This window comes from Bombus flavifrons, chromosome 4 (assembly GCF_040668555.2).
Source record: "Bombus flavifrons isolate JBK064 chromosome 4, iyBomFlav1_principal, whole genome shotgun sequence".
NCBI lineage: Eukaryota > Metazoa > Arthropoda > Insecta > Hymenoptera > Apidae > Bombus > Bombus flavifrons.
The window spans coordinates 17,078,893-17,105,918 of record NC_138445.1 but is presented as its reverse complement, the minus strand read 5'-3'; the positions used below and the strand labels follow the sequence as shown (position 1 = coordinate 17,105,918).

The 27,026-nt window shown below is 33.5% G+C and overlaps 4 protein-coding genes and 1 long non-coding RNA gene across 9 annotated transcripts; 3 read left to right on the top strand and 2 right to left on the bottom strand.

Moving 5' to 3' along the window:
* The first annotated feature begins 29 nt into the window (after nt 1–29).
* On the top strand, nt 30–10,494 carry LOC138178830 (uncharacterized). The gene is made up of 4 exons (XR_011172820.1): nt 30–169; nt 8,509–8,997; nt 9,066–9,331; nt 9,392–10,494. It is a non-coding gene; the product is annotated as an uncharacterized LOC138178830 (long non-coding RNA).
* LOC138178925 (CARD- and ANK-domain containing inflammasome adapter protein-like) lies at nt 2,900–5,524 on the top strand. The gene has a single exon (XM_069111268.1). The coding sequence runs from the start codon at nt 2,961–2,963 to the stop codon at nt 5,481–5,483; it is 2,523 nt and encodes an 840-aa protein (XP_068967369.1). The 5' UTR covers nt 2,900–2,960; the 3' UTR covers nt 5,484–5,524.
* On the bottom strand, nt 6,122–7,538 carry LOC138178977 (uncharacterized). The gene is made up of 5 exons (XM_069111367.1): nt 7,264–7,538; nt 7,006–7,141; nt 6,785–6,934; nt 6,546–6,697; nt 6,122–6,430 (listed from the first exon to the last, which is right to left on the bottom strand). The coding sequence occupies exons 1-5, from the start codon at nt 7,344–7,346 to the stop codon at nt 6,241–6,243; spliced, it is 711 nt and encodes a 236-aa protein (XP_068967468.1). The 5' UTR covers nt 7,347–7,538; the 3' UTR covers nt 6,122–6,240.
* Nucleotides 10,495–11,899: 1,405 nt separating the features above from the next.
* Lpin (phosphatidate phosphatase LPIN) lies at nt 11,900–24,158 on the top strand. Of its 5 annotated transcripts, none has more exons than XR_011172819.1 (12): nt 11,900–12,249; nt 15,320–16,234; nt 16,496–17,488; nt 17,565–17,698; nt 17,903–18,114; nt 18,305–18,484; nt 18,547–19,080; nt 19,167–19,495; nt 19,600–20,103; nt 20,198–20,301; nt 20,735–21,271; nt 22,152–22,291. XR_011172819.1 is itself a non-coding variant. In XM_069111090.1 (12 exons), the coding sequence occupies exons 3-12, from the start codon at nt 16,046–16,048 to the stop codon at nt 22,300–22,302; spliced, it is 3,330 nt and encodes a 1,109-aa protein (XP_068967191.1). In that variant the 5' UTR covers nt 11,902–12,058; nt 12,155–12,249; nt 15,320–16,045; the 3' UTR covers nt 22,303–24,158. The 5 variants fall into 5 exon arrangements, 2 of the variants coding, with proteins under 2 accessions (XP_068967190.1, XP_068967191.1); XR_011172818.1 differs by lacking the exon at nt 20,735–21,271 and adding an exon at nt 22,447–24,158 and having other exon boundaries at nt 11,901–12,249; nt 22,152–22,354; XR_011172817.1 differs by lacking the exon at nt 20,735–21,271 and adding an exon at nt 22,704–24,158 and having other exon boundaries at nt 11,901–12,249; nt 22,152–22,593.
* A 751-nt stretch (nt 24,159–24,909) lies between these two features.
* RpLP0-like (ribosomal protein LP0-like) lies at nt 24,910–26,951 on the bottom strand. The gene is made up of 5 exons (XM_069111110.1): nt 26,752–26,951; nt 26,322–26,626; nt 26,010–26,246; nt 25,753–25,939; nt 24,910–25,053 (listed from the first exon to the last, which is right to left on the bottom strand). The coding sequence occupies exons 1-4, from the start codon at nt 26,777–26,779 to the stop codon at nt 25,781–25,783; spliced, it is 729 nt and encodes a 242-aa protein (XP_068967211.1). The 5' UTR covers nt 26,780–26,951; the 3' UTR covers nt 24,910–25,053; nt 25,753–25,780.
* Between the last annotated feature and the right edge of the window lie 75 nt (nt 26,952–27,026).

The following is a 27,026-nucleotide window of genomic DNA, read 5'->3' as shown; positions in this document are numbered from 1 at the left end:
AGAAGTGGGCGTGGTCAAGATACACATGAGTCACAGTATCCAGACTTTTTGATTGCTAACGTACAGTATAACTCGAATGCTCGCACAAGGCAGTTTACACTTTGTTCTTTTTGCGCCAGTAAAGCCAGTTTTTTTCCATTTCCCCAATATTTTCCGAAAGTATACGCATGTAAGTACAATACGTTCGAAAAAATCGAATACAACATTGACACCGCCATTATTACTATCACACACACACATATATATAATACACATTATTACTATCATCGCGATTTCTTTTTTACGTCAATCCTTTCCAAGTGTTTCCAACGTTCGTTAGTACAAAGTGTATACGATTACGACGAGTGTACCGCTCTTGGCGAATTTTTCAAGCTTTTCTCTGCGATAATAGAATCACGGACTAGTTCTCCACCAGGTGAGTGAAGGGAAAAGGACATATTGTGAATGAAAAATTCGTTGGTTCTCTCTTTCATATCAGAAAATAAGCGGCCGAACAATTGGTTGTCAACCAATACCAACACATACGTGACACATTAATAACACATACATACTGTAATGGTAGCTTTTTTGTTAATATAGGAAAAAGTTACTCAAAATGTTATACACATATTCAAAAATCATTAAATATCCATAGAAATTATCATTCATAGAAATATTCATAGAAATCATGGAAATAATTATGAATTATTATTTATGATTGCCCGACTGAATTCAGAGACGACTATATGTAGTACAATGTATGGACATGTACGTGAATACTTACGTATAAATGAAAGAAGGCGCTCGCCTAGATACAGCTTTGCGCGCAATCCCTTCGTTTGTTTCTCTAATCTACCAAAGTTAAGATCCATTTTTTTTTTCAAAATAGTTCGCTGATGACCGATGAAGCGACCTAATAAAATAATTTCTCGCACTGGAAAACATTTTATTGCGCATGATGTCTACGAGCATGTACCTACTAAACTCGACAATGATCTAAACTATAAATCGATATTCGATTATTTCATCGATTCTTCAAAGTTATCTAACTATATTTAAAACATAATGCAACCTTATCGATAATTATTTACAGAGCTGCTGCTATTTTGGATTTCGATGATTTTTTAATGTATTGTATTCCTATGCTGTATGTAATGTAAGTTTTAGTTTGGTTTTAGTTTGCCAGATAGTTGCAAAAAATTGTCTGTACCACACAGTGAATTCTGTCTACAATTGTGCATCCGTGACAGCGTATGCGTTAGCATTGGTTTGTAGCCGCCTTATGGCAGCCTGATATTCAACCCAGATCTAATTCTTGTCTTTTGTTTATAGTTTATACAGATTCGATATGGCTGGCAGTGATATTGGCAATTACAACGCAAAATGTTGACCTTTACAACATATTAAAAAATCATTGAAATCCAGGATGGCAGCTACTTTTTAAATATATAATTACTATCTTACTTAACAATGTTATGCAAAATAACGAGTATATACGCGATAAAGTGTTAAATTCACACATATATCACAAAGCTTAATCAAAGCTATAAGACGTTAGTTTCCTTCAAAACTTAATTCAAAAAGATTGTATTTTGGTATAATTAAATTAGTAAACGAGTGTTGCGTCTTTTTGCTTGCAGATCTAGCAGGAGCATTTTAAAGAACGCGGATTTTTCAGGAGATATTGCTCTATTTCTTATTTATCCTTATATTATTATTATTTATTATTATTCTTATGAACGATGCAAGAACTGCCAAATGAGCCGCATGAGCATAACGCAGACCAAGCAAACCAGCAGCCACAATCACAACTTTCTACACAAGTAGATAGCGATAGTATTTCTCTGGATCCTAACAAAAAGAAGACATATGAGCGCCTAGAAATATTTATAAAGACATTTGTTACGAGTTTTATAAAAACATTAAACAGATACAGAGATGAGACGTCATTAGAAAATAATACAACAGCAGAAAATGTAGTAGAGGAAACAGCAACAAAAGTGATAGGGGAGTTCCATCTGTGGGCATCAATTGCAATACACCCACTCGTTGTTGCTGCAAGATATTTGAGTAATAGAATTCATAGAAAAAAAGCTAAGAGAGTTGATGAAGTGTTTAGACCTATAAGAGAAGACGAATTAGGAAATATGTTGGCAGAAGCTGGTGGTAATATTTTTTACAACTATCAAAATCAGTTTAATATGATCACTGATAAGTATTTGACAAGAGCAATAGAAAAGTTAGCAATAGATGCCACGAGAAGAGTAATAAATTATGTTAATCAGTATGAACAGGATAATCCAGATATGGATGTCTCTGTTGACTTAATAACTAAAGGTGTAATGTTAGGTAAATCTAGACAAAGCTTTATAATAACAGCAATGCAAAAAATCCCTAAAATGCCTAAAGTTGGACATACAATTGAAATAAGTTATAAAAAATGTAAAACTTCAGAAGTGTATGAAAATCTAGTAAAAATAGAACAACCTGAGGAAGAACACGAGTGCATTTTATTATTAGAGGAGGTGAAAGAAGAAGCAAAAGAAGCATTAAATAAAATGTACGAAGAAGATGATTTGTTTTTAAACAGAAGTTTAAGGAATGAAATAAAAAATGTTAATAAAAGAATTGATAAAATGAATGGTAGACCACGAAGTATACAGGAAAGAAAACCAATTTATTACGGTATGAAAGATCCAGTAATATTGTTCACTGGAAGAGATAATGAGTTAAAATGTTTACACAAAAAATTACAAAATAAAGGTAGAAGAGTACTAATAACACGAATGGTTGCTGTTACTGGTTTGGGAGGAATAGGCAAGACTGAATTAGTTAGAAAATATGCTAAGGAATATGCTAAACACTATGATAAAAATATTATATGGATAAATTCTGAAACGCATGAAAGATTAACAATGTCGTTTAAAGAGTTAGCAGTTAACGAGTTGAATATACTGATCGCTGAAAAAATAGGTGAAAATATGCAAGAAAGACAAATTAATTCTATTGTTAAAGATGTTTATATGCACTTTATCGACGTGAAAAGTCTTTTTATATTCAATAACGCTGAAGAGTATACAGTTATTGAAAAATTTTTACCAACCTCTTTAGATCCTTATGCTGAAAGACCTTACATTTTAATCACTTCTCGTAATCGGAACTGGGATGTAGGTGATGAGGGACAAATAGATGTAATGCAATTAGATGTTTTTACTCAAAAAGAAGCTACAATGTTTATTAAAGATTCCATAGAAATAAAAGATGGTTTACAAAAGGGAGACATAGAAAAGTTAACAAAAAGATTACAATACCTTCCACTAGCCTTGAGGCAAGCAATTGCATATATCAATCAAGAGGATAAAACGTTCAAAAAAAGAGGGAGTGGAAGATTTAAGATAAGTGATTATTTGAAAAAACTTGATGAAAACACAGAATTACTTAACAAGGGTTATTACAAAGTTGGTAACAGATATTCTCAAACAGTTTTAACAACTTGGACAACTACCTTAGAAAAGATAAAAGAAGATCAAGATCATGGCACGAAAGCTATAAATATTTTAAATGTCATGGCTTATCTTGCTCCTGACAAGATTTATGCAAGCAAAATGTTTGATTGTGATGGCGTTGAGCTATGCGATAAATATTCAATGATTGAATATTCAGAAGGAGTGGCAAGTATTCACAGATTAGTACAGGAAGCAATAAGACTAAAGTTAAAAGATGAAAGTGGAGAAGAGGCAGTTATAGAAGAGGCTCTAACATTAATAGGAAATAATGAAAATATATCTAAGGAGGATACAAGTCATGTTACTTCTGTTTGGAGCTATGCAAGTGGATATAGCGAGTTAATTCAGAAATTTTATTTCGATTCTAACTCTATTCCTACTTATGGCTATAATAACGCTACCCCTTTGCACTTGCTCGCTGAAAATGGCAGTGATGAAGCAGTTAAGGCTATACTAGACAAGGCTATACTAATGAAAGAACAATTTCCAGAGAAATTTAGTAAGATTGATGCTAAGGATAAGTATAACAGAACTCCTTTATATATGGCTGTTGAAAATGGTCACGCAAGTGTCGTTAAACTATTTGTAGATAAGGGAGCAAAAATTGATATTAAGTCTACTATTGTTTACAATTCTCTAAGTACAAAAAAGGCTTCAGACTGGACATTATTACACGTTGCTGCTTTTAACGGCTATTCAGATATCGTTGAAATTCTTGTCAATAAGGACAATACGCTGGTTGATATTAAGGATAGTATTGGTAGAACAGCAGCAGTTTTGGCTGCTTCCAGTGGCCAGATAAATGTTCTTAAAATTCTAGAGCCATATGATTCTGGGCCATATAATGTATATTTATTGCATGCTGAGTTTCGTGCTGCTAGAAAAAGTGACAACTTAGAAGATCTTAAGAATTTTCTAAAAGACCTTGAAGAGAAACATCAACTACGGGATATAATAAATGTGAAATTAGGAGAATGGACTCCTTTGCATGTAGCTGCATTTGCTAATTGGCTAGACATTATAAAAATTCTTATAACGTATGGTGCCGAAGTTAAGGATAGAACACCTAGCTTCACACCCTTACACTCTGCCTCTTCCAATGGTCATTTAGATGTAATAAAATATCTTATAGGAAAGGGAGCACATCCTAAAGATATTAACGAAGATGGTTGGACATCATTGCATGCTGCTGCACAAAATGGCCATCTGCATGTTGTAAAATATTTTATAGATGAGCATCGAGAAATTGATGTAGATATTATTGATAACGCATGTGCTACACCTTTGCATACAGCTGCTTTTCATGGGAAACTTAATGTTGTTGAATTTCTCTTAAGTAAAGGAGCGAATATCAATGCAGTTAATATATTAGGAGCAACGCCTTTATTTATTGCTGCTATAAACAACAACCGTGATGTTTATGACTTCTTGCTAAACAAAGATGCAACGGTGGTTAACACTAGCGATGATCAAACACTTATTGGTAGGCTTAACATTTCAGTGTTACATGTTGCTGCTGTATATAATGATAAACAAATGATTGAAGATTTGATAAATAAAGGTGTAGACAAGGATATTGGCAAAGATACCAGCTTAACTCCGTTATACTTTGCTACATTTTTTGATAGTTTGGAAGCTACAGAGTATTTAATTGCTAGCGGGGCTGCTACTGATGTATCTATAAATACTCCTATTATAAGAAAAATCCTTGAAGAAACAGTAAACGATAGTACTTTGAAACCTAGTAGTATGCCTAAATTTGTTAGCACATTGATTAATTTTGTTAATATCCTTCCTCCTAATGACATAGAACTATCAGCAAATGACTTGAAGTGTACTATTGAAACATTATGTAGTTTTGTTCCCAATTTTGGACAGCTAATAGATAGCTTAAAGATATATGTAGAACAAAGGAAAAATCCAGATTTAGATCTTCCCTTGCATGCAGTATTTTTTACACAAGAAGTTGGCATTAATTCTAACGATGGTGATGAATAATAGGACGATTTCGAGTCAGTGGGGTATTTAGCATAGGTAATAAGACGTAGTAGACTACCGAAGCGTCCTGTTTTGCGACCAAGTTTTCAGGACAGAAAAATCAACCAATAACAAAATTACATAAAAGCTCCGCTCATAATTGTCATGGACAAATCCGATGGTCCCGTACGCTAGACACACCTATCACTAACTTTCTTCCGCCGCCGAACGTCACCGAACTTGACTGGATTCTCAGTATACTATACTATCTATACTTCGTTATACACGATCGTGATAGCGTTAGCGCCAAAATGTAAATTACCGATAAGTCCTGTTTTGCGACCAAGTTTCAGGACAAAAAAAATCAAACAAGAACAAAATTACATAAAAGCTCCGCCCCCCAGCGGCTTAAATCCAAAGAATAGACCTAAAATCACAAAAAAATTGTAAAACACCGACACATAATATAGTATGGCTACGTCGTACCGTCGCGTATCGGTACTTTTGCCTAGCACACCATTACCAAAATTCACAGTTTATTATGAATACCAAAATGTAACGAAAATTGTATCCTTGGTTAAATAAACATCATTAAAAAAAAAAAAAATAAAAAAAAGATCGTGATAGCGTTACAAATTTTGCTTATGATGCACGTGTCGAAAAAGATATAAAATCTCTTTATTATTTTGAATTTTTACACTTGACAAAAAGATTCACCAAATAATCTTTCATTAAAGTTGCACCAGGTATTACACGATAAACTAGATAAAATCGTAAACTAGACAATGTCGTTTTCCAGTAGTGGGTCCGGTTGCGGAATCTTTTCGTTGATTTTATCAACGTATTCTTGCATTACCTTCCAAAACTCTTTGTTCACCATATTTGTTATGCTTTTACGAAATATGGTAGTAATGGCTTTGGCCGCAGCATTTACTATCGGATCATCTAGAAAAATGATGTTGATCTTACTGAAAACAAAATAAAGATTAATCGATTAGAACTAATTCAATATGCTGTAAAAACTGTGCACCACTTTCAAAACGATGGAGAGTTGTGCTAACGCAAAAAACAAATGAAAATTACTCGATTTTAACGATCTTGGCCATAGGGATGACAATTTTATAGTTGTTCATATCGAATGCAATGATTAATCGCATCTCCATATCTCTGAGACGACCATGAACTTCTCCCTTCTTCGTGATCAACAAGTCCTTAATAAGATAATCGTAATTAGCCTAAAAAGTTGAACATTTTTTTGTTTTGTAACTTTCCAGAAATTATCGGGTTACGGTTGAGCCGTTTTGATCGGTTTATTCCCTTACGTCAAGAACGTCAAACGCTAAAGTAGCATCCAAAGTGAGACTTTCATCTTGGTAAGATAAAATAATATCGTTTGCCCGTCTTACGTTCGATAGTCCTTGAAGCCAGCCATTCGTTAAACTCAGAGTTCTGTCGTGAATTATTAGTCCTGACTATAATAAGAGTAAAAGAATGATCGATGTTCAAATTCGAAGGATTTCGGTCAAGTTGATGGCATAAATACCAGTTTTTCAGATACATCCTCCAATTTCATGGGATCTAATCCTTGCTTCAAAATAAATTTGTGAATCATGGGTAACATCGCGTCGAACAACTTATTAATATTAGCCGATACGTTCTCAGACATGATGTCGTTTTCCCTGTACCCCAAAAACCTAGAAACCATATTTCACAGTGAGGACATGCGTTACCGAAACTGATTATGCGATCTGAATGTATGTATGTGTTTATTAACCATAAATATGTAATGGTAAAAACTTACCCGGCATCGAGAAGGTTCGCAAAGGCAGCAGTAAAAAAATTAGGGAGGAGAAGTAGGAGAGCAAGTCGAATTTGAAAATCCATGATGAATCGATGCAGTCGAATGATCAGTTGTCAACAATCTGGCTACCGATCATCAATTTTATCTATTTTTATTGAATTATCTAATGGCTTATCGAATTATATCGACATTATGACCTTCGTTCAAACAGTTGATCGAGCAACGATATAAATTATTACAACGAATACGTTGATAACACGAGAATTGGATAGATACGATGGTCTACAATGGTCGGCTGCTTACCTTTTGAGTTTAAGTTATCATTATAAGGGTAAGATTTGCTTATCTATTAAGTATCCTCGAATGTACGTCGATGCTGGTTCTTTGATATTTTCGACCAACGTATTTTTCACAAAGAGCATCACGATGACTTTGATAACAGATGTCGTTAAACGGTCCACCAAACCACTTTTACTCCTCCTACGAAAAATTCTACTGGAAAACGAAATTATACTGGGAAACGAAATTATCCGATATAGCGTTACCTTCGAAGCTCCTGATAAGTTCGCTTATCAGAAAAGATCCGAAATCTGTACAATACTTGTTACCGATTATAACTGAAATCTCTTTAAAGTAAACTCACATTCGTTAATATAAAAATTAATGGCAATGTCGATGTAGACCGAATTTGTCTCTGCAAATATCTCCTCGCGCTGCTGAATAAGGAGTAGTTGCTGGAAATAATGGAACATTGCTCGAAACATCGTAAAACACGTTCTTTTATCCGATCCAGAAGAATATTGTTATTAACTATGATTACAAAAATGTTGTTGAACGTAACATTTGCGTCAATTTTTATCTTTGTATGCGGCGGTAATGGCACCAGCACGTTTCATTTTTGATAAGTTGCGCAATAAACCCGAAGAAAAGGGATAAACGATATCGATGTGAACATGAAAACAAGACAAGACAACAAGACAAAAAAATATAAATTTCTTTAATCGATTTCCCATGTATTTTGTCTTTCTTTTTCCTTCTTTCTTCCCCTTCTTATCCTCTTTTTAGTTTGCAAATTCGACCATTCAAAATTGTTTGTGTAGATTTCTGAACGCTTTAAGATGAAAAGGAAGATTAAGTCGCTTTCAGTTTCGTTTAGAAAAAAGCGAAACGCATTCTCCGTTTCGAAAGCGGGTCAACTAGGAAGCGAGATAGGTAATTAATCGTTAATTTGACTTTCAATTTCAGTGTTCGCTACATTCCTATACACAACGTATATTACACAAAAATATTGCTGGCATACTTGAAATGGAAGATTAAGGAATGTTTTTAATAAGGATTGACGTCAATAGATGGCCTATCTATTATGATACGCGATCTCTGATGCACTGTACTTCTAAAATCATTGTAACCGAAATAATCGTGTTTACTAAAAACTGTGCCACGATACGAAAGGCGTATTTCTGATTATGAATCGAAGAAAGATGGTCGCAGTGTTTCATACAAAGAACATAGAATTTCCCTTTATTTATCATTAAAAAAACTCTCATTCTTACTCTCTTTCTCTGTTATTGAAAATATGATATTATTTCAATAATTGAAAATCGAGCTTTGTTTACGAGTAAAGCAAGCTCAGATTCGACGATGAGCTATGTAAGTCGATATTTGCATATGATCGGATCAATAACATTACGATCTGTTCGCATTCGTCGTTGACTCGAATCGAGGAACGAAACAGTGAGCTGATTATCTTTACTCGATCGGATCAAACTTCGTTATCCGCAAGTTTCTTTTTTTTTTTTCAGCACAAAAAGACTATTGGATTTTCCGAAACAAGACAGAATCATACTCATTTAGAACGAATTAGAACGAGATCGAATTCTCGGAATGAAACGAGGATGATCACGATTCCATCGTAAAGCCATTTTCGATAACCTTCGAGGCACAAAAGAAGTAGTTTACGAAATATCGTAAATATGTGGAAAGCTGGAAGAGGCATCATTTGGGAAGTAAATAAACTGGTAACCAAACTCTTCCTTCTTCGTTTAGTTTCCGAAGTGTAAATATGCAGGTAAGTACTTATTTTGCTATCGTCGTAATAGCTGATCTCGGATCTTGATTTTGTCTTCAGAATCTAGCTTTCGCTTCTATTCGCAGCATACCGAAAAAATGATCAAATTTCTAAACTATATAATTTTAAATAATAACGACTAATAACACAAATATACCTACGATCTGAAAAATTTGACGAACATCGGGATCGTCAATGAATCCATTCAGCTTTCAACAATATGTTTCGATACGAAAGGCAATAGTTGGCTAATCGAAAACAGTAAAATGTTTCTCTTCTCCGTAATTTTTTCTTCCTTTTCCTGTTTGGCAAATAAAGCAAAAACAATTGTCACGCCACAGTAAAAGAACGTTGCTTTAATTGAACAAATTAATTCCATTCTTACTTCGGCATCGTTCACTTTCGAAATGTTATCGAATGTCTGTTGTTTTCCTGATGTGTTACGAATCGATATATTTCACACGCAAACATTTTGTAATCTCGAATAGCATTGTTATCTGGGAACCACGAATTTCAAGAAAATCGTTATCGGGTTGAATTCGACAAACAAAATCTATTCTCGAAGAATAGCATGGACTCGAACCTAGTCGAGACGTCGAGATGAATGTAACGATACATCGATATTATCGACGCAAATAAATATCATTTGGTATGTGGTGCCCTCACGAAATCAATCAACATTTAGCATTTGTATGACATATGTCTGTATCGAATCAACTGCATCAACCGATTCACCTTTCATCGATCTGCTTGATGTCTTTAAAACTTTAACTGTAATTATATACATTTAATAGTTTGAATAACTATACCATGAGACTGTACTGAGGTATTTTTATCTTCTGTTTGAAAGTGTTACTCTTTACTTTCTTTAAAATAAACTTAAAAGTATAAGAGTTTTTACATTTCGTACCGGTCTTTGCGATGTAAAAGACAGACGATTAAAAAAGTGACGCGTAATGAATTGGAATCCAATTATTAAGGTAATTAAATATTTGGTTTGTACATATTACGCTCTTATTTGTATTTTGCAAACAAGTAAACGCTCAAGAATATACGCGACTGATGATAGGCATGTTCACAAAAACAAAGCAGTATATGTATGTATATACATTTGACATTTTCGACAGTTATCTTGACAGTGACTATTTCATGTAGAATCTATAATCAATAATCGATAATGCTAAAACAGCTTTAAAGGATTTGTTCAAAAACCTGTTGCAAAGCGCTTGCGCACACTGATTAAACTAAGTTGTGATATTATGCAATAGCTCGAAAGTTATCGATTCATAGCGTCTTCATTTCGAAGGAGAGATTACGAGGCGATGTCGTTGTTAAAAACAAGTAATCTTACAAAAGCGCGTTTCATGCTGATTTTGTTCGATTCGTTTAGCCTATATACAATGAACATTATTTTCTTGACGTTTTACATCATTACGCTTTATTTGTCGTCATCGTCCATACAATTGTTCTCTAACCTACTCCTTATACAATACAATACATACAATATACAGCAGTTGTTACCAGGAATACTGGGTAAACCAATAGAGAAGTTCGAATTAGTGAACGTTAGGCGTTATAGTCGTTTGGTGTATTGTTGTTTAATTGCGAAATTGATTTGTTTTTCAGTACAACTTTGCGCGATCATACACGTGTCGTGCATCGAGCCAACTATAACCGCGCTAGATGGTAAATAACCGAACGAACAACAATATTGCGCAATATTACGTAAACAACCACAGCCCATTCTCTCTTTCGAAGGATTGCCGTTTGCCAATCAAGGTTGTTTTTTTCGATCTTCGTACTAACGCGATATCTTCCTACTTGCTTTTTGTTTGTTGTCGTTCATTCGCCGCTCGTTTCTTCGATAGTATGTAACTACATACGTGTATATATATATATCATACTAGAAACAAACTATGCATATATATATATATATATATATATATGTATACACTCATATCGCATAGTTTGTTTCTAGTATGATCCCAGCGATTGATTCCGAACAAGGTTACTCACCTTAACGCAATCTGATCGACGCTGTAGGAATTATTGTCAGTAACATTCAGCGAAATGTGTAGATATACGTACGAATACACGTGGGAACAGAGTCTACTCGTACTTTTGAAAAGAACAAATGACAAAGACAAAAAAATGATCTTTCTATCAACGCATATATTTTAGCATTGTCGCGAGGAAACGCAATGCGATGAGATGGTGTAGTTGATTACGTAAATGTAGGAGCACAGTGAATTTAGGTCAACAATCGAACGATGTGTTTTGTTTCCTTCCACTCTCCTACGAAGGCAAAAGAAGGCTCGACTGTCGATCCGAGCATCGACGACCAATCAGAAGTTTTTCAGTGGCGAAAACACGAGCCTCGCGTGTTTTCTCTGCCTTGACAAGGATCGTGTTTACGTTACCCACGGCTGCGTTCAGCATGCTATGGGCACGTGTGTGCGTGTTTACAACGTACATTTATACATGTGCATATGTATGTAATGTAGTACGAGCGGCACGGTGTATATACGTATATTCGCCAAGCGATCGCGCGTGGTCATGATAGAACGTAAGCGCAGTATCGAGAGTCAAGATTCTCCGGTCGCTGACTCAGTTTGACTCGAATGCTCGCGCGAAGTAGTTTACACTTTGTTTTTCTTGCGTCAGTAAAGCCAGTTTCCTTTATTTCTCCAATATTTTTCGAAAATATGCACGTGCTAATACGATAGGGTAAGTTCGAAGAAATCGAATACTACGTTGGGACTCTGTTATCAACGCGATTCTTCCTTACATAGACTTTTTCCAAGTGTTTTCAACGTTTGGTAGTACAAAGTACACGATCACGACGAGTGTACCACACTTGGCGAATTTCTCAAGCTTTCTACCACGACAACGAAATCACGGACCGTATTTTCGAATAGGTAAGTGAAAGGAAAAGGACATACTGTGAACGAGATATGTCCCTATCTTAACGATTGCAATAAAAATTATTATTTCCATTTAATTTGATACGATAGTTTCCTTTCTAATATTTTTCTGACCGTGAAATGGCCGTGCGAAGGACTATACGTAGTAGAGTGTATACATATACATGTATATACGTATGTATGTAGTTATGTATGAATGAAACGAGGCGCTCGGCTGTGTAGAACTGTGCGTGGATACGCTATGTGATAAGAAATATAATGATATGAAGCATAATATGTACAATTTTTGTCGACATTTAAAGATTGCTTGGTATCTGAATCTACAAAACGAAAGCGAACGTCGGTTTACAAATGGCAGCTAAGGAGGAAGGAAAGCTAATTGCATAATTCAGTTGTCTATCTTCGCTTTTGTCATTTGGCACTGACTGGTTTCTTCGAACTTGTCACACGTATTTTCTCAGGTTCGATCGTGATTATTTTTGTCGAAAGCGGTAGAATGATCAAAGCTCAAGGTTTAAAGCGTGTGCTTCTAGTGTTGCGAGACGCATTGTAGCCTTGCTACAGTTTTCCTTCGAATCGTTTTTCTTTTATTTTAATCGTTCTCTTCCGTTCGAATTTTTCGGGAAGGAGTTAGAGACTTCGATAAGAAGACGCAAAAAGTATGTGGCCAATGATCGGCTTGAAAAGAAAAATTCTGGTTTCATACGTAAAGCATAGTGTCGAAGAATGGGCAATAAATTTAGTCTGTAGATAGAGACGAAACATAGAGGTAGGAGATTCCGATATTTTATCCTCGAAATTTTAATCCTTTGCCGTAGCAATGCCACTCTACTGTTATCGTCTACCGCTGCCTGCATTCTATTGCTCCTTTGGTTTATTTAATGGGAAACAGGAAGAATAAAAAGGTAAGATCAAAGGGGAGGAAAGCAACGAATAGAAAAGAAGCTATTAGTCCAAAATTAGGTTCGCGTAGACGTGTCTGTCGCGTGTATATCGATCGCGACGTGACAATAACATAATTATAGTTCCGAGAAAACTGGACAGAAGGAGAAAGATTCCAAGTGAAACAACACGCATTTCCGCAGCCTTAACGCGTGAAATCCATTAAAGTTGATTAAAGTTATTTCCGGTAAAAATCTTCAAAAACGAGCAAGTCATTCTCGAATCAACGTTCGATTAATCATTTCGAAAAGTCTTCCCTGAGAAAGTAAAAATGTAAGAATCCGTAGAATAAATAGACAAACAACGGTGAGTCATCTATTTTTCCGAACAAAAAGTTTCACGATAATTACGAAATCTAGACGCTTCCATGTGTTTGAAACTTTTCATTGCGAAGTCGGCGATTTTCCATTTTTTTGGAAATTTCAATCAGCGATCGAAATTGTGAAAGAGATAAAATAATCGCATTTGCCAACGCTATGCTTTCGTTCGTTACTTCTATACCGTATTTAAAACAGCTGGTATTGCGTAAATGTGTGTATGACCGTAGTGAGCAGAAATTGCGCGTGTGTGTAGCATAGTGATCGTAAACCCTCACCCGTTGCTTTTTCTTGTTTTATTTTTCGTTTCGCTTCCTTTCATGATTACTTTCGATGGAGCCACGCAGTTACACAAGCCTGCCATTCAGATAAGTTCCGAACCAGAATAACTAGAACAGTATCGTTCTTGAAAACGCAGCTTGAAAGTCACGCGATTAGACACTGTAAAAAGAGGAACACAAATGAAGAAAAATGAGAAAAGGGTAAAAGAAAGAAAGTAAGAAAAGAATATCGTAGATAAAGAAAGAAGAGAGGCTGACTAGTACAGCTCCACGGTAACGAACGAGTGAGAAATGATAAATACTCTGAAAGAATGTGTTTCGCTTTGGCTCGAACGTCGAACGATTTTGGCGAGTCGCCGAATGCCAAGGAACTCGTAAATGTATCAGATGTAACGCGAATATGTAGCCACTAGCTCGTGATTCCCGACCGTGAACTTAACCAAGTTGCAATGTACGTTCGAGAAAATTGTTCGTCAGAATGATTTACACAAAGGGCAAGATTATTTTGTGTTGGAAACAGTTGCTGCCGTTGCTTCTTTCTTTAACACTTCAGACCCGATGCAAACGAGCGACATATCCACTGACTGTTTCCTCAGTTAAGAACAACGCAGACAGACATATGGTCGCAGCAATATCACGTGAATAAAAATCGTTCGTCTGCATCCGGTCATAACCGGACATATTCAGAGTACTGCATTCTGTTATACATTCTGCTTTAGTGTAATCTGTGTGTAGTATTAACCGTTAACAACATTTATCTGCGACATTTGAATGTCAATGAGACGGGAGATGAGAGAGACGTCACGCGGAGAAATCTCTAACAATTTCGGAAGAATATGTGTTATATTATTAGCATTCGGTAGAATATCGAATTTCTTGAAATTTGTCCAATTACGAATTGCTGATATTTAGCAAACGTTTTCAAATGATCGTGGCAAATGGAGATTTGATTATGCAAGAGATTATCGTATATGGATCTGTAGAGATAAAAGCTGAACGATCAAAATACAAAGTTCTTACGTGCCATTTCTAAAACAAAACAGTATATGAAAGCAATCTAATTGCAAAAGTTCCTAGGAAGAAGAAGAACAACGACAAGAGAAAATTAGTAATTTTCCAAAAGATCGAATGATTGAATGGTTGGAGCATCTTGGCTAAACCGATGTTCGATTATTACATTCACTCTTCGAGATCACCTAACCACGTTTAAAACATAATGCGATCTTACTTAGCAATGTTACGCAAAATGACTAGTATATATGCGTTAAAATGTTAAATTTACACGTATATCGCAAATTTTTATTAGAGCAAAGTTCAACGTTTAAAATACTCTCATTGTTTCAATGAAAACGTATAATCAATGCTTAACAAAGCTTCGACGATCGATGTTTCGAGGGTAACGATAAACCAATTCGACGAAAATAAACGTAACGCTACGCTAGTTTCCTTCGAAACTTAATTCAAAGAGAATGTACCTAGATGTAATTAAATTGGTAATCGTATGTTGTGTCTTTGTGCTTTCAGATCTGGTAAGAGCATTTAAAGGACGCGGTACATCGTGATTCCCAGGAGGTCACGTGACGTTGAGTCTTATTGACCGACGTGTATCGGAACCTGGATTGGCCAGGTCTGGACACGTGACCTGTTCTAACGTCAATTTGGGCTACCGTCTGCTGGTAGTCGGCTGAATTTCTTACTCAAGTATTCTCAAGAACAAAGAATTCAAGTTTTAGCCGAATTACGGAAGTGTATTCTGTTGAATAGACACAGTTCTTTTCTAATTTTCAACGTGTATTCGTCAAATCGTTAATTTCGATGCGCAACTTCCACGATAAATTGATCGTAAATTCGTAATCGAAGTATTTGCCCGGCTACAAATTTTTGACAGTTCTCGACTGTCTTGTAACTCGTAACAGTGACGGTTGTATTGTGTGAGTCGTTAAAAATCGTGTCATTTAATTTAAAGGCAATTCAGTTGCAGTTTTCGATTCGCTCGAGCAAGAAACAACGAATTTTCTCAGTTTTACGGTTGCCATCGAAAAACAATGTCTCGATGTGGTTAAGTCACCCTTCAAATCCGATATTTCCAGACACGATGTCTTTCTTCTCGAAAGACCTTTAAACAAATACGGGTGTTCAGTGTCGCGGCATCTTTCCAGTATCTTGTCACGCACGCATCACTGCAACGCGGTGAAATATCCTAACGGAAATACATTTTTAGAGTGGTTTGAGACTATACGTTAGTGTACAATGTACAGTATGAACTACATTGGCAAGTTCATAAGTAACTTTCGCGTTTTCTACAATGAGATCAATGCAGCAACGCTGACCGGTGCTATCGATGTCATCGTTGTTGAACAACCGGATGGATCGTTTACTTGCTCACCTTTTCACGTTCGCTTTGGAAAGCTCGGAGTACTTCGTTCCAGAGAAAAAATAGTAAGCTTCTCATAGTTTTCTGCCGTTTTTATCTCATGTCTATTCAAATAGTTTTCAAAGATAATTTTTTCAAAACTTCTGAAATCTTTGTTATAATATCGTGTCTCGTATTTTGTTTGTTATATATTCAAATCTTACCTTTGTAGTGTTTTAAATAATACTGAGTAGTTTTTATAAATTTTATTTGCCAATTGAAATGCTCAGGATATGTAGCAGCAAACACAGAGGAAAAATAATTTATTTTTCATATTCTCTTAACAGGTGGATATAGAAATAGATGGAGAACCTAGACAAATCCATATGAAATTAGGAGATTCTGGAGAAGCTTTTTTTGTGGAGGAAGTTAGTTCTCATGGTTCACCGACTGACGCTGAAATTCCACCTCATTTGGCTTGTTCCCCTATCCCTGAAGACAATTGTTTCCCGTCATCTAGATTTAATATTCTTCCTGATCTTCCTCCAGAGCAAACAGATAAAATCCTTATAGAATCTATCTTGTCTACTGAAAGAGAGAAATGGGAGCAAATGTCAGCTTTGCCTCCGGATGAAAGAGAAAAATTCTTAATCGAACAATTCTCTGATCTTCCATTGGAGCACCGTGCAAAATGGCTCCAAATTGCTGCTTTAACTTCAGAAGAGAGGGAAGAAATGTTCAAGGATAATTTTGGTGATATCTCTGCAGTCCAAAAGCAACAACTAATTTGTAAACAGTATTCTGCTCTAAAAAACGAAGATAAAGAAAGATTGTTCAAAGAAAATTTTCCAGAACTCCCTATAGAGCAGAGACAAAAATTTGAGAAAGCTCTATTAAGCGACTGGAAAGAAGAAAAAGAAGAAACACGAGATTCCTTAAAAGGCGAGGAAGAAATTTTTAATATGGATGGTATTAATGATGATGAAACGTGTACGACTGCGTCCACACCTAAATCTTTTGTAGCTGTAACTTCGTCTGAAAGAATTCGTAAAATTAGCGTTGTGAAGAATGATTTTAGACCAATTACGGAGGATGTGCAAAGTAGCGGTAGTAGAGAAAAATCGAGTGACGAATCGAACGTGCCCATAAGTAAAAAAAATTCAAAGGACGCGAGTGTCGAAGAAAACAAAAGCAACACCAATGCAAGTAAAAAGAAACGGAAGAGGAAAAGCATTTTGAAAAAAAAAGGATCTCAGAGAAAGACTAGCAATGGTAGTAGTAGCCAGACGGAAATAAGCGAGAACGACGCGTCTATTCCGGATGAAATTCTTACCGAATCTGTAAGTTTAATAGTTGCATTTAAAATTAATTATTCATCTATTGATTTAGTATTGCTTATTTTGACATGTGTATCAGTTAAAGATATTGAAGGATTCAAATCCAGCTGTAGAATTGGGGAGAAAAGATGAACCTATAGTTTCATCTCAGGAAACAACAGATAAACGTCCTGAAACAGATTTCCATTTCTTCAGTGATACTGAAATTACAAAGTAAGTTTGCCATTGAATAGATTGTGTATTATTGTATTATTGTGCCTATGAGTATGTATAAATGTTAAAGTTATATATGATTGTACATATATGTATATATAATTATATATAATATTATAGAAATTATGAGAAAGGTGTATGTATAATGATTATTTACATGTAAAATTAATTTGTTTACCCTTTTATTATCATCATATTTAATAGGAATCAGGATTCCAGGCCATGTTCACCTGTTCAATCTGACACAGAGTTTGAAATGCGTAAAATAACGCAAGAAGGTGCTGAAAGAGAGGAAGATAAAAGTCATCAACAGAGTTGGAGATGGGGTGAATTGCCCAGTTTGCCTCCAGAATCCACACACGCACCTCACAGAAGTTCATTGAGTTCATCAAATGCTGTTAATCAACCGAATAGTAGTTAGTACAATTAACAGACAAAAGACAAAAAATATCGAAACGTAAAGATAAAAATCGTAAAAATAAAAAGTATGAAATATTATATTTTGCTTGATCAGTTAATAGATTGGTCTCATCTTTTAAAACGTGTCTTTATATATAAATATAATTTTATACACTTTAGACTAATCAACTATTGTTTCAATAACAGTGGAAGCACACCGATCTATGCTCAGTGGTATGTTGTCGTTTATGCGGAAAACTTCTCGTGTAAGACGTAATCCAGAGTCAGAAGGGATTTATCTTAGTGATCTTAACGCTGACGAACTGGACCCGGAAGTTGCAGCTCTCTATTTTCCTTCCTCTCACAGAGGCCAAGCAGCAGTTAAAAGTAAATAATTTGTTTTGATAAATTGTATAAAATGTGTAATTACTCTAATATCATGTTTGTAGGTGGGAAAGTAGTAGACGAAGAAGATACAGAGTCAGGCAATGGACCAAGCTTGCCACAAAGCCCTAACAGCGTTGAAGGAGCTATCGGTGGACCAAAGTCATTGGATAGTGACTTTGAGGAACCAAAACATTCTATATTTGACGGCAATATGAATATTAGTTTATCCTTATGCGGTGGTTTAGATTCTGAAACTGGCCCATCCAAAGAAGTTTTCCATCAAAATTTGCTCCATTTCGAAGATATTTGTTCAGATCCAAAATTATATGAAAATCCAAATTTAGTTGTAAAAATTAATGGAAAATTCTATAATTGGGCGGCCGCTTGCCCAATTGTAATGACTTACGCTGTATTCCAAAGACATTTACCACAAAGTACAATAGAAAATTTATATGCTCAATGTATGTCGTTACCAATGCATGAAGAGAAAAAACAAGAAAGCAGTGACAAACCCGAAAGCCGTAGTGGTTATAGTTCGTGGTTTTCATGGAGACGTTCTGCACAACCAACCAAAAAGTCTCAAGACCTTAGTCAAAGTAAGATGGTTTCCCTTTTAATTTTATTCATCATTTTTCAAGTAATATGTAAAATAATCTAAATTATCTTCTCTTGCGTATTGTAGCTGATGGAGTCGTTGTACAATCGGAACAGATGGAAACCAAAGAAAATACTCCAGTTGATGAAACTGCAAATAGGGAATTAAAGATTGACCAGAATGCAGATTCTATAACGACGGTGACGGAAACGGTAGAACAATCTGCAAAATTAACGAAAGACATCGCCAAGATTGAGAAAAATCGCGACAGAGAGGGTGAAGGTTATAGTGGTAGTGAAGATTCTGATAGTAATCAAAACCAATCACAAGGAGTCAAAATACCTAAAGAGAGAAGATCGTATTATGAATCTACTGAAAAATATCGTAAAACTTTGAGATTGTCATCAGCACAGATAGTATGTAAAAGATTTTTACAACATTCTAACACAGATAAAATTTTCGAATTATTATACTTTGTGTGTGTGTGTGTATTTATCCTGAGTTTGTTATCTTGTTACAGGCAAGTCTTAATTTGAAAGACGGAGCTAATGAAGTAGTTTTTAGTGTAACTACAGCTTATCAGGGCACAACACGTTGTAAATGTCATATTTACAAGTGGAGATGGGACGATAAAATTGTTATCTCTGATATAGATGGAACTATTACAAAATCTGATGTATTAGGCCATATTCTGCCAATTGTTGGCAAAGATTGGGCTCAATCTGGTGTTGCTCAGTTATTTACAAAAATTAAAAATAATGGTTATAAATTGCTGTATCTTTCTGCAAGGGCCATCGGACAAGCTAAAGTTACGAGAGAATATTTGAAAAGCATTAGACAGGGAGATTTATCACTCCCTGAAGGGCCATTGCTTTTAAATCCAACGAGCTTAATTTCAGCATTCCATCGTGAAGTTATAGAGAGAAAACCTGAAGAATTTAAGATATCCTGTCTTAGTGATATTCAAGCTTTATTCCCAGAAGGTTCAAAACCATTTTATGCTGGTTACGGAAATCGAATTAATGTAAATATTTCTTTTAATTTACAATAGCTTCCCAAAATATTCTACTGAATTATTACATAGTATATATCTTGTATTTTGATTTTTTTTTTTCTAGGACGTTTGGGCGTATCGTGCTGTAGGAATTCCAACTATGCGTATATTTACTATAAACCATAGAGGTGAATTAAAACACGAATTGACGCAAACATTCCAATCTTCGTAAGTATTTGCCTTTTCTGCCAATTTATATTCTTTCATTATTGTATTAGTAGTTAAACAGACACGCTAATGTAGTGCTCAATGTAATCAATCCTTTAATCAGTTTATTAGCGTATTAGTATTTAATTAATATTTTTATGTTTTTTTTTATACAAAATTGCAAAATAATTTGAACATGTTATTCTAAAGACAAATGCGTATATTATGTTGCATCTTCATACATTGCTTTTAGGAATTGCGTATGTACGCTAGGCTTTTCCTAAATGAATAAAGATTAATTTGTTAAATAGCATTATTCATAATTTTGATATGAAAAATATTCGGTATTTGTATTTCATCCAGTTAGTAAGAAAAAGAGAAGATATTTTACAGAAAAGGAAAATTTGTTATTGAGAAAGAGATATTGATAGGTCGGATATTTCTATGATTGCAGTTACGCATGTCAGTGCGATATCGTCAATGAGTTGTTCCCGCCACTGCCCATGTGAAACACCTACTGATGGCGGCACAACCGTAGCTGTTTTTTTCTATTAATCCCATTGATAATGTCTTGATAATGGTCTATACAAAACAATATATTTGTGCCATTGGTCCTTTTTTTAAATACATATAGATTTGCTACCTCGTAATAGGAATATTATTCTATACTCGGGATTTCCTCAGAAAATATAGTGATATTTGCAGTCTCATAGAAATTTCATATTATGGTGAATCAAGATATATTTTACATATAACACAATACATCTCAATATAATAGTTATATATATATCTTTCATAATGATGTATACCACAAATTGTTGAAGCGCAGTTAAATTTTTCCAATGGCAATTTCTTTTTTTTTTTTTTTATTTTATTTATTTTCTCTTAAAAGTAGAAATTTAACTTATTTCTTTAGTTTGACATTGCTAGTATGCTTTGAGGTATTTGGTTGTGCAAGAACTCCTACCTATCTTCTTATGATTCTTATAGGGTAAGCACTGGTTATTACATGATTGCTTCTTATCATTTCCATTTTCATTCATCCACAGCTGCCTTAATGTAGATTCATCACCTTAAATGTTACACAGATGAGATGAAACTTTCACTGAAATTAATAATTTTCTCTTGAATCATATACGATAATCATGTTTTATGCGCGTAAAGCTTTTACGAAATAAAAATCCTAGATGTATTATCAGTGTGTGTATGGTAAACTAGTTTTTACTTTCTTTTTGTTTATGCACGAACATTCAACCAAGTACTTCGAACATATTACTCATATGTACGACAAAGTTCTGTGTAGATACAACTGTGCGCGACAACTGTGTCGATACATTAGGCTTTTTCATTAACATTACAAGCGAGTGATAAAGAAGAATTGTTTCTACATTGCTGAATTTAATCATATAGCTTCAAGCTTTTTAATTTCGAAAACTAAAATAAAAATATCCATAAGAGCTATTGTTTAGAAAGATCTTTGATCAATTGATCAAGCAGTTCATATAAATACTTGCAAACATACTACATATGTTGTTCCTTAGCAGCAAGCTTAAATTAATTTTCGATTTCTAAATATAGCGCCATTCTAATATATATGTACATACACATATACATATGTATATTTATGCTAAGATGAAACTATTATTAGGGTCACGACGAAATGGAATTGTTTCGGCAGAATTTTGTTCATTATATGCATATGTATAATAATGCGATACATATAGTAGCTTATTTTCTATAATGGAACGATGCATTTGACGTTTACCCCGGATTTTATGTTTTCCAATTTTTTTTAGCAAACATGCAGAATAGTATTATAATAGTATTATGATAAACCCGATACATTTAATTTGTTCATATTATTTTTTCAGATATTCAAACATGAGCTTTATCGTTGACCATCTTTTCCCAGCATGGCGAGAAGAGGCTGCAGATGAATTTAGTAATTTCGCTTATTGGCGAGACCCAATACCAGAAGTACCATCGCTTGAAGAACTTTACGCTCAAAAACAAATTACCTAAGTGAAAATATTTTACATATTTACTCTGCAGAAGAAATGGATACATTTTATTTGTAATTCGATAATAATCAATTCTATTAATCATCTTTTATATTTCATATGGTATAGGACGTATTCAGACGTAGTGTTCTTGACTTTCAAATAGATGAGACTCGGAAGTAGATTTACACCGTGATGTAGGCTTAATAGTCATGTTTTGTTTGTCGAACGCAAGATTCTAAGGAACACTAAATACGTATAAAAGTAATTTATCATCATTTATAAATGATACGTGGTTCAGTGTGTAAGAAACGTAATCTGTCTTTTACAATTGAATTTAAACACATTCCAATTCTCATAGTGTAATAGGACTATGTTGTCAGTTATCAAAGACATTAAATTAGTTTTCAATATAATTTATAGCAAAATTATCATTTAGAGAGCACGATACGAGTGCTTCAATATACATAATTAAAGGACTCATCACGTCATAATACGCTTCAAGAAGAGTTCAAAGCAGATCGCTTACACGCTGTGCTTCAGATAATCCGTAGATTATTCCACTAAATATACATTATGTTGCTGGTCGATAGTTGAAAACATTTATGATACCGATGAATAATTTCGATATGGTGATGAACATGTGTATAAAATGATTCATTAATCCATTTATATAAAATACGTCATGCTAGAAAGTTCCGTTTATTATTAACAGAAAACAGTATAACGTAATTCGTACCACAACTACCATTTTTTCCAATATACATCTCGTTTAATTTCATAAAAAATTTCTGGCTTTTAGAAACGTTTAACCGTAACTATTCTAGCATATAAAAATCTAGTGTATTATAATATTATTTAGATATTTATATATTACTTCAGCTAATATATTTATCGAACATTTCGTTAAATTAATTCTTATTTATTTTTATATGAGATCTCTGTTAAATTAATGTGCTGTGAAATTGCCATATTCTAGAACGTAATCATTTGTGTATTGTGATATAATTCGAACAACTTACTAACGAGGTCAGGACGATAACAGTGTATAAAAGTGAATTCGTTAATTGCACTAACAATGAGAAATGATTCTATCTGATGTTTTTATATAGTTTCATATACGAAGTTACTGTTTCTTCAAACTATGTACAAGTTTCATTTTATAACGTAAACGTGTTGTTGAAATTTTTTTCTTTTTCTTCTTTTCTTGATAGTAACATATTCTATGCCTATGTCTTTCAAAACGTATCATCTAAAGATAGTTAAGTATAAAGGATGTTAGTAAAGTAGTATAGATTGCCGTTTTCTGTTAATGGAAGTATCATAATAACATGAGAGAAAGTGATGATCTTAATATTTCTTAACTATTGTCAGTAACATGCAAGGATATAATTGCGTTCCACCAAAGAAAATAGAACCGAAAATATTTTCAGTTTAGAATATATTTCGTACTTTAAATGTGTACTATTAGAATATGATGTTAGAGATATATTATTTGAAACAGTTATAGTAAAGAAGATCGATATCCTGACGCTAACCACACAATGATAGTGCTAGTAGATGCAAATTACTTGACGGTGCAGTATTGTATTTTAATGACATTTAGTTTAACGCAAAAACATTTCCTGGTTGGTTACGAACTATTCCTCAGAAAAAAAGGAAGGAAACACGAAAAGAGGAGAATGAACTATAAGAAAAATGTAATACAGGAAATGACAATATTTTTTCTGTACCATTTACAAGTCTTTATCATAAGTTTGCTATCACTTTGTAATAGCAAAGCAATGTATATTGAATGTTATTAAGTTTATTATTATTACTATTTTGTTACTATGTTATTATTTTGGTATGATATATATATATACGAAATCAAATGTATTTAATTTTTGGTATTATTTTATTGCTTCTCTTGAGCTCATTTACTTTTAGAGTACAAATAAATTTAAATTTTATTTTAAATTTATGATTTTCTATCAATTTTATTTTATTATTACTTGTGTGTATGTCTTTTGTCATAAATATATATAATATCAGTAATGTCTCATAGGTATTACATAATATTTATAATAAACATAAAAAAAGTTAGAAGTTATGTTTGAATTCATACTCAATGAATATACATAAATTATTAGTTATTGAAAGCATTCCCTAGCAATAATTTAATTACAAAATTAAATTTCGAATGCTTATTCCTGCAACTAATATGAATATTGCTTAACTAGACGCGAATACTTATAAAATAAAAGCAATTTTACACTAGATCATGTTTCTACGTAATGAATAAAATTTTATAGGATACTGCTACTCGTTGGATAAAATATCTCTTGTTTTATAGAATATGCCATATTAATGTATGTTGCTATATATTTGCATATTACGTTATTTTTATCGTTATAGTTAATATAATATCATCACATAATGATCTAATTCTTTCAAATAGGTTATAAAATTCAGTAGATTTTGTCACATGTTTTGAGATGTGTCTCGTATTATGTAATTTCAAAGTTCCCACGTAATTTATTTGATATTGCTCAGTATTCTGCAACTAAACATAAATACATATGTAACAATGATATATATCTTGTAGCTTTTAAAATAAATAAATAACAAAGTAATAAAAAACTAATCGTTTTGTTAAATAGTTCAAGTTTTATAGGTTTATTCTTTTCACAGCCAAATTACATTAATGGAAGAACGTCGTCAATGGTAGAAATTCTGCATGTCCATATTACATTTCATTTATCGAAGTTCTGCTTGGCCAACGCGTTTTAGTCTGTAATCAATAATGAAATACGTAACGAAACAACTTAATTAGCCGTAATACTATAAATATTAGTACATAAATTTTTTTTAATTTAATATTTGAATTTGTTGATATACACCTCATATTTTAATCCCTTTCTATTACGTTTCAAAAATTCATCATTGTCAGATACATCCGAAGAATCGATCGATATCGTACTACTTCTAGTATCAGAATTTATATTAAAAGTCATCTTACGATTATTATTACAAGGATTCTCGGAGCACCAATAATAAATCGTCTATATAGGTAGACAATTAAAAATAAATTAAATTCAGATTTTGTTGTTTTTAATATCCATGTCATAGGCTAACATAACGATTTTATGATTTACCCATACAATTCCAACAATCCAAAATATAGAAAAATATAGAGGTAGCATCATCACTTTGTTTCATTAAATAATTTAAATAAACAGACAATAGTTAAAAGGAGATTTCATAATTTTGAGGTTTTAAAAATATGTTAATGTCTATTTTACATCAGTTGTTTAAAAAAATGTATGTGTCTAATTGATATGTTCATATGTTTCTTTTTTTTTCTTTCTTTTTTTCTTTTAACAAAATGTATAAGTTGAAAAGTTAAATTCTATATCGTTATGTGTACATGTATGTGTGCATGCAAATGAGTAAATGTGTGGAAGGAAGGGAGGTAGAAGAAAGCACCTACATATATAAATTTGTCTGTTGTATCTATCTCATGTATTATCAATATTTTCTGTTTCCTCTATGTCCATTCGTTCTTCCATATTTTCTTTAACATCATGCTGAGATATAAGTTGTTTATATCCCTGTTTCTTGGAAAATATACCTAATGGTATAAATTTAAATGTAGCCAATGGTTTATCAAGTAATTTCTGCAACAGGAACAAACAATTATTTCATTGTATTTAAGATGTAACATGAAATATAGAAAAACATCTTTACCAAAATCCTCGCTTGTTCTGGATTTAATGTTTGACCTTCTTTACATACAATGTAGTCTTTGATTAATGTTACCACACCCTTCTGTAAAGCTGTGGGCATTCCTAATTGTCTTAAATGAGGTTCTATACTATGTGAAAACTCTGGCATTGGCCCTTCACGTAACACTATAGTTTCTTGAGCAACAAATCCAGATCTAGCATAATCTATTTCTTCATATTCTTCCATCCATTTCAATACCTTAACAAGATACAAACAAATAGATACAAACTTTCTATGTGTCAACAATTAATATTTTAATAGAGAAATATATACCTCTTTCTTACTCCTGTTTGTAAATAGCAGACCGCATTGTCCTCTTAATGCTAATGATAATTTATGAAGACCTTCTGCAGCTTCGGTTTCCGGTAATTTACCGAAAGCTAGCGCTATCACCTTGTTTTTACCAAAAAAAAACCGACTGTCTTTCCATTCCGATCGTAGATCTTTAAGTTTGTTATTGCGCATATTATGTACGGATAGAAGAAATATCCTGTCATATTTCTCAACGCAATTTCTAACATCCTCCACAACTTGTTGTTTCAAAGCAAGGCCTTTCTTATTTGTTTTCGTAAGAGATACTGTGAAATACAAATTTATCAATTACTCGGAGACACGTGAGGCATTTTTAGGTTAGTCTGGGAAAATTATGCATTCGTAATAAAACAGTAAATAAAAGCTATCGAATAATATAGTATAACGTTACTTTTCTTATCTCTTTTCGACTTGGGCATCTTTTTGCAAGGATATTTTAAAAATCACTAATAACAATAGGTCGATAGAACGACGAAACACTTTAGTGAACCAGGAACATTCTTTACGGTAAATGTACATGTATTTGAAGAAAATGGCGCATAAACGTACGGAGTGCGAGTTCCAATAGAGTTTTTAACATTATTCAAACTTTAAACAAATATGTCAAGCAAAAAGAAAAATTGTACAACTTTTAAATTAATTGAAACAACGATTGTAACCGATTGA